At 37.6% G+C, this 7962-nt stretch overlaps 1 protein-coding gene across 4 annotated transcripts in view; it reads left to right on the top strand.

Annotated features, from left to right (window-relative positions):
• Positions 1–2416: 2416 nt before the first annotated feature.
• PPFIA4 (PTPRF interacting protein alpha 4) overlaps positions 2417–7962 on the top strand; it is a 112906-nt gene continuing 107360 nt past the window's right edge. For 3 of the 4 annotated variants that reach the window (XM_070745757.1, XM_070745760.1, XM_070745758.1), the window contains exon 1: positions 2966–3276. In XM_070745757.1, coding sequence (XP_070601858.1) covers positions 3040–3276 — 237 coding nt within the window. In that variant the 5' untranslated portion in view covers positions 2966–3039. Of the gene's footprint in view, positions 3277–7962 lie in introns of all 4 variants that reach the window. The other variant, XM_070745759.1, reaches the window with a different exon arrangement.

The raw sequence follows: 7962 nt of genomic DNA, 5'->3' as shown, positions 1-7962 counted from the left end.
AAAGCGCACTCTTTAAACAACTTTTCTCCAGTAGTCATTTTAGGCCAATTTTAGGTTTGGAGAAGAGGGTTGAAAGATAAGTGGGAGGATTTGCCTTGCAGATATTTCTCACTTCCACTTAAACTCTTAAAAATCTGAACAAAGCAAAAACACTGAGTTGCAATCAGCCGTAAAATGGCAGTTTTAGGACTATTAGGGATTTCAAATAGGATTTGGTGTCAGGACTCTCTGGGGTATTCTACTCCCATATTTACTCTTAATATGGGCATGGGGGAGTTAAGATATTCCTTCCCCCCTAGGCCATTACAAGTTATGCATGGTATGTTTGTGTGTATGTTTGGTTTTTATAATAAGGGTTTTTAGTTGTTTTATTAATTTGATTGTACATGCTGTTTTATCATTGTTGTTAGCCGCCCCAAGTCTGCGGAGAGGGGCGGCATACAAGTCCAATAAATAATAATAATAATAATAATAATAATAATAATAATAATAATAATATAGATGAGAGAAAAATTCATTCTATTTTGCCACCAACATTCAGATGCACTCTCTTTTTTCACGTATTCGTGCTTTAAATTGTTTTTTGTTTTGGTTTTACTTGTATTATTTTATTTCATACAATATTTATCTGTTTATATTTCATTTATTTATTTATTTATTTATTTATTACTTAGATTTGTATGCCGCCCCTCTCCGAAGACTCATATTTCTAGACTGCCCATCTTCCTTTGTAAACTCAAAATATTTGTTCAATAAACCATATTCATCGTATTTCTAAAAGGGAAATGAGGTTAAACAATTTAATAGTACTCATGTGGCTTGGTACTGTATGATCAGAAGGTGGTGCTATAGAAATACTGTAATTTTAATGTCGATTTTATCTTTTTGTTGCAAGGAAAATAGTACTGTTGTGATTTTACTTTTGGAAACTTTGGTAAAATTGGATGGTAGCAGCAGAACCAACCAAATCATTATCCTAAAGAAAGAGATGGTACAAGAATATGAAAAAAAAATAGTAATACAGTTGTAATTCCTGTAACCTTTAATTGGGTGAAATGAAATTGTACACTGGTAGAGAGAAAAATCTGATCTAGTTCCAAACCAGGAGAAAGCCTCTGGAAATAAAATGGAGGTTGATTGGAAAGAAGGACTCTTGTTTATTGATGAGCTGAATCACCATGTAGTTCTGGGACAGTTGACAAATTGGTTGAATGAATGGATGGAGCTTTATAGGTTTCTTCAACTGTTCTTGGGATTGTGTAGAGAAATGGCTTTTGTGTGTCTTACTATTTCAATGAAGATGGGCTAATCGTCCCCTGTCCAATTGTCTTTCCTTATCTCATATGTCATATATATTCTCTCCTTATCTCTTATATCATATATACTCTCTCCCTCCCATCTACTTCTCTTCTTTTTACTTTCTATCATCATATATATTACTTAATGTCTATTCTCTTCCATATGTATTGTATATTGGACAAAGAATAAGTAAATAAATAAATAAATAAATAAATAAATAATCCTGTTAAGTCCTGAAGGTCCTGTCCTGTCCTTCTTAATCCTTTCACCTAGAGCTGAAGGAGTTTGTTCATGAATAGATTGGCTCAGATTTCTTCATGGGCAGAAAATCTCCATCTCTGAAGACTTCCGGCATCTGTTGGGGGCTGCTTTCTGCCTTTGTTACAATTTTTCTCCATTTCTCATTTGGGGAAATATAATATTCTGCCTCTTTTAATATTCCACGAAATATTTCATTATAGTGGGAAGGGGGAGGGGGCTTCCCACACACCACAGGGCAAAACCTTTTGAGCCAGGTTACTTCCAATGGGTTTTGAAATTTGGTAAATTTTATAAATAATTTTATGATCATAAAACAGTTTATGATAATATAAAATGTCATATTTCCTGTTGCGGATGTTTGCCTGGACTATTTTCAAACAGATGCATCTCATAATGTACTCCAGCTAGTTTGGGGAAGGCAGGGCAGTAGAAACTCTGTTGAAGACATTAAGGAATCTGGTAAGGACATATCTCTGGAACTATGATCCAAGGAGTCATGGGTAGTATTCCGATAAAAATAAGCAAATATTCTGCAATAGAATTTAGGTTAAAAGGATCTTGGCAAAATATACTTAATTTCAAGATAACATTATAGTAAAGTGGTCTGCAAATGATACTCTGTTCAATAAACATTAAAGCTCTGAAATTAGAACAAATGATCCACAGTATCTACCTTTTAAAAGCTAATTGTTAAATTAAAAATGACTATAGAGAACAAATGGTAAACTGTGAAGTTGAATTCTCCATAAACTGTTCCCTTTCTGAATTTTCTCTGGAAATGAAAAGCTTTTGATCTAAATTTAAAAATGAAACACAATTGATCATTCTAACTTCTAAATATTTTCTTCTCCAACAGATTTAAATGAAGAATGAAAAATGAATCTTCCGCAAAAGTTTAACCTTCTTCAAGAATGATCAGTCTACTTTCCCTTTGGATTGCATAAACTATTGCTTGATCTACCTAAGTTGATTTTTATTTATCATATCAAGACAAGTGAAATATTTTATAGGCTTTCTAATCCTTTCTAGATCTTAAACCAGCAAGGATTTTGGTGCTGAATGGAAACAATGAACATTTTTAACAACAAACAACTCTATGCCCTGGTTGATGATCGTCATTGGAGAGATCAAAGGAATATCTGTCGAAGATTATGGGAATGACTCTCACGAGATTACATTGCCAGTTCAATCTAGGGGCCTTGCTGATCTTAATTACTTTATATATACCTTGAGCGTAATGATGTGATGACTTTTTCTGATTTTTCTAGATATGTAATATTAGTTTCAGTTATTTGCAAAAGAAAATGGAGATTTTATGGACTTCATCATCTACATTTGACAGTTGCCACAATCTGCAGTGGCCTGCAGAAACCATGTGACCTTAACTTGCTGTTTCTACTGCCTTAAGAGGCATTCTAGGGAGATTTCCTTGGCAGTTCAAGTTCTTCCTCTAGCATAGGCAATTTGCAAAGTATTGCCATGATGTGTGAGGTAATGCCTACCATTAGTGAGGGCGATGCCTTGGGGCCGCAGCCAGGCTCTGATTCTGATGCCAACTTTGAACAGCTGATGGTGAACATGCTTGACGAGAGAGATAAACTGCTAGAGACTCTTCGGGAAACACGTGAGACACTATCTTTGAGTCAGGGCCGGCTGCAAGAGACTTTGCATGAACGAGACCAATTGCAGAGACAGTTAAACTCTGCTCTACCTCAGGTAAGAAGATGAATAGATCAGATTTTCGTTAGCTGAAATATAAGCAAGCAGAAGGAATAGTTAGGTGCAAGTGTATTGATCTTGTGTGAGTTAGCAGAGAGTAAATATACTGCAGAGAGAAAACATACTGATTTAGCACAGAGAAAATATACTGCTCAAAAAAATAAACGGAACACTCAAATAACACACCCTAGATCTGAATGAATGAAATATTCTCATTGAATACTTTGTTCTGTACAAATTTGAATGCGCACAACAGCGTGTGAAATTGATTGTCAATCAGTGTTGCTTCCTAAGTGGACAGTTTGATTTCACAGAAGTTGGATTTACTTGGAATTATATTGTGTTGTTTAAGTCAGTGATTTTCAATCTTTTTTGAGCTGCGGCACATTTTTTACATTTACAAAATCCTGAGGCACACCACCAACCAAAATGACACAAAATGACACTCTAACACATTGTGATGCATTGTATATCACCCTCTGCGTGGGCCTCTTATAAAAAGAAAAAGGTCAAATATCTATATTTGGATAGACATAACCAGCTGAGGCTGAGGCTTCTTCTAGTGATGGCAACATTTACCTCTGGTCATGACCAGGATTAGAAATCGGGACCATGGGGAGTAGCAGCAGCTTCAACTACTCACCACGGCCACACAATGACAAGTGTGCGGCAGCCTGAGTGGGGACCTTCCTGGGTGTGGATGAGAGGTGGCCTGCTATTGGTTCATTGCAGGTGGTCGGGATGAATCCTAGAAGGTGATTGGTCAGTGAGCGTTCCCTGTGCCTCCACTCTTCCTGTCGCTGATAGCTGGAGAGATTGTGAGGGGAATGCTTATGTTCGGATGGGGGCGGCTGGCGGCAGGTCAGATAAATGGGCTCTGCGGGCTGTATCTGGTATGTGGGCCGTAGTTTGGGGACCCATGTTTAATTTCCCCATGGCACACCTGACCATGTCTCACGGCACACTAGTGTGCCACAGCACACTGGTTGAAAAACACTTGTTTAAGTGTTCCCTTTATTTTAATTTTTTTTAAGCAGTGTATATAAAATACAGTATGAACATGCAGAGATAAAATCCTATACTAGTATTCCTATAAAGTTTGGTATAGAAGAGGCAATTGTGGAAGAAGATTAGGAACTCTGAAATCATGAGTTCTAGTGTTGCCTTAGGCAGAAGGTCAGATGGGTAACTTTGGGCCAGTCACTCTTTCTCAACCCTAGTAAGATGATACTAAACTAAAGTATTAAAACCAGATGTGGGTTCCTAATGGTGTAGTAGTCCAGTAGTGGCCTGCCAATTGTGTAATTTGCATGTGACAGCTCCGGTGCTGTCTTTGCCAGTCTGTGCGGCACCATTCCCACCCACCCCATTTGTGGGAAACATAATCACACAAGGGGACGCTCGCTCGCATGCGTTTTTTCGTGATTTTTTTGCTTCTGGGCAGTGCACCAGAACACAACCCTGATTAAGACATAAACATGATACTGTATTCATTACTTTCTTATTTGTCACCAATGTTTGACAGTCGTAATGCTTGGCTTTGTCATTTAGAGCAGTTCTCTAGCACAGTGTTTTTCAACCAGTGTGCCGTGGCACACTAGTGTGCCGCGAGACATGGTCAGGTGTGCCGCGAAGCTCAGAGAGAGAAAGAAAACAAGAGAAAGAGAAAGCAAGAGAGAGAAAGAAAACAAGAGAAAGCAAGCAAGAGAGAGAGAGAAAGAAAGAAAGCAAGAGAGAGAAAGAGAACAAGAGAGAAAGAAAGCAAGAGAGAGAAAGAGAGGGAGGGAAGGAGGGAGAGAGAAAGAGCAAAAAAGAGGAAAGAAGAGAGAAAGAAAGGGATGGAGAGAGAAAAGGGGAGAGAAAGAGGGAGAAATAGAGCAAAAGGGAGGAAGAGAGAGAATTTTTTTGTCCAAACTTTTTTTAGCCCCCCCCCCCCCCAACTCCATGTGCCCCATGGTTTTGTAAATGTAAAAAATGTGCCGCGGCTCAAAAAAGGTTGAAAATCACTGCTCTAGCATCACTATTTAGAAAAGATAGTCTTTCTAGCCGTGCAAGATAAAGAATATGAAAATGAAAAACCACCTCAAACAGCTGAATGTTGTTCTGCCGGCGTGTCTCAACCGCCCGTAATTACAGGGTAATTAGTTCAGGAAGACACACACCACACGATAAAAGGAAAACCCAAAAGTTTTTATAAACAAAAAAACAGAAACAGCTCCCTTTTTAAATGTCAAAGGGATTTTCTGGTACACACAAGGCACAGGTTAAATGCAGTCCAATTGCTCACCCAATAACTGGGAAATTGAGTCCAATTCTAAAGTCCAGAGAGTCCACAAACACAATCCTGAACAGCAAAACCCACAATCTTGACAAAACAATGAATCAGATAAACTGCCATGAGGCTAAAACACCAGGCTGCACTTTTATCTATAGCACTAATTACAGCAGGCCCACCCAACCACGGGTGGCCTCATTTTCTCTTGTAACAATCCTTCTGTTGTTGTCTCCTATGCATCACTCTACGCATGCGTGGATGTGTCATTAATTCTTGTTCAGAATCCAGGGATGATGCAGGTGACTGATCTCCTCCTGGGCTGTCTGCCAAACTCCCCTCTTCCCTGTCACTCACGCTTCCTTGGTCAGAGGAGACTTCGTCATCAGATTCTACTGGAAGCAAAACAGGCCTGCGGCATGTGGATGTTTCCCCCACATCCACCTCCACATTCCTTGGGGCAGGAGCTGGGCCAGAGCTAACCACAACAAATGTCCATTAGATTCTTTGTAAAGTTATAGACTAAATTTCATTTTAATGGAGAGAGAATAAATATTAGGGCTGTGCAATGCTTTGGATTCATTTAGGAAGAGATTCTTTGGGGAAAAAATGCTACAGCTAATGCTGTATCTGTGAGAAATTAAAATACCTGTTTTTGGTTTTCAGGATTGTGCAACTGCAGCTGGAACAATTGCTTTAATGAATCACAGGCAGGTGTTTAATTCACACTCCTAAGCTCCCCAAAGCACCTCTTTTGAGTTGAAACCAAATTTGTCCAAACCTAATAAATATAAATTTAACTAAATAAAACGAGGGAGGTATTTTCTTTAGGATTGTGGTGAAAGGCATCACAATTCTTCCTGAAGGGAGAGTTAGTATTTTTACAATAGCAGTATAAATCTTTGATCAGCTGATCCTTGCAAAATATAAACTTAAGTCATTTTGACATCCATTGGTAACTTCACCCTTCTGTTATAATATTGACTTTTTCAGATAGCGTTCAAGGATCACAAGTACCGTAGTAGTATGTCATAAATGGCCTGGACTGCATATTTGTTATGGCTGATATTATCCACTCTATTTCTTCTGGTAACATTTATAAATTATGTGATGAACAGTAAATCTTAAACCTTGAAAATTACTCTGACGTTACATATGGAATTAGTTTATTTTGTAATTGCTTCTTTCGACAGATAATTTTAAATACCCCAGGCTAAAAAAAAAGGGTTCTTTAGTCATAATTATTCATACTTAATGTACAGCAATTGTATTATATAGAGTTATCATAGTACATTTCTAACATCTATAATTATTTAAATTATAGTTTATTCCTCATTAGCATTCTTAAACTGTGTGGTGCCATGTGTACTTGAAGTTACATAAGCTAATTTTTGCAGCAAGCTGCAGTGCTTACTTACACATTTTTCTGTAGATTTACTGCAGTAGTGTGTTATTTGATGGGAAGCATTGTGGGTATATGAAATAACTTCATGTGAGATGGCTAGTGACATAACACGTTTATATATAATATTCTGTGTAAGAATTATGTGCTGAATTTATCTAAACTTTTGGATCCACCTATAATTTATCTATGAGCTTTTAGACTAGAAGTGGGTAACTTGCAAACAAGGTAGGACTTGTTTGCAAGTTTGCAAGGTAAGACAGGGCAGGTGTCATTATTATCCAAGGCTGAGAAACAAATAAAAAGTCTGTCACCACATAAGGGTGGGAGAAAGATGAACAAAAAATAGAGGCTGGATTCTGTGGAATGTGGTTTGGATTCTGTGGCATATGATGTTTATTATTACGTCTTGATAGGTAGTAAAAACAACATTATCTACTTCAGCTTTATCCTTAACTCTTCCATAGGCTTGATTGAAGCTCTGACAGTAGTATTAGCTACTCATCTCATCCATGAAGAATGGGAAAAAGCACCAAATACTCCAGAAGTATACTCCAGATCATGCTTATTATTTATTATTTATTTATTTATTTGTCAAACAATTATAGGATGATAATTTGTACATATAAAACATTAGATAAGTAATGATAAAAAGTAGACAATAGGACAGGGACGGTAGGCACAATGGCGCGCTTATGCATACTTGTAAAATCTCCTGAACTGTGAAACAAATTGCTAGTACCTTTTTAGTGTCATAATCATGTGGCAACTGAGAATGATTGGTTAATGAGGAATTAACTGGTGCCACAGGTATGGTGGATGGAATTCATTCCCAGTGACAAAACATGCAATCCAGGATCCAGCAGCCATAAGCGAGAGCTACATTAGTTCTCAGTGGCTGAGCAGTTGCTTTTTTGGTTGATGTAGGATGAGAACAGGGCAGATTTAGTACTTTCCTTTCTTAATGAGTTGTACGTCTTTCTAAGACCTCTTGGACTGATTTAATGTG

This window comes from Erythrolamprus reginae, chromosome 3, assembly GCF_031021105.1.
Source record: "Erythrolamprus reginae isolate rEryReg1 chromosome 3, rEryReg1.hap1, whole genome shotgun sequence".
NCBI classification, from domain to species: Eukaryota; Metazoa; Chordata; class Lepidosauria; order Squamata; family Dipsadidae; genus Erythrolamprus; species Erythrolamprus reginae.
This window is presented reverse-complemented; position numbering and strand designations above follow the sequence as displayed.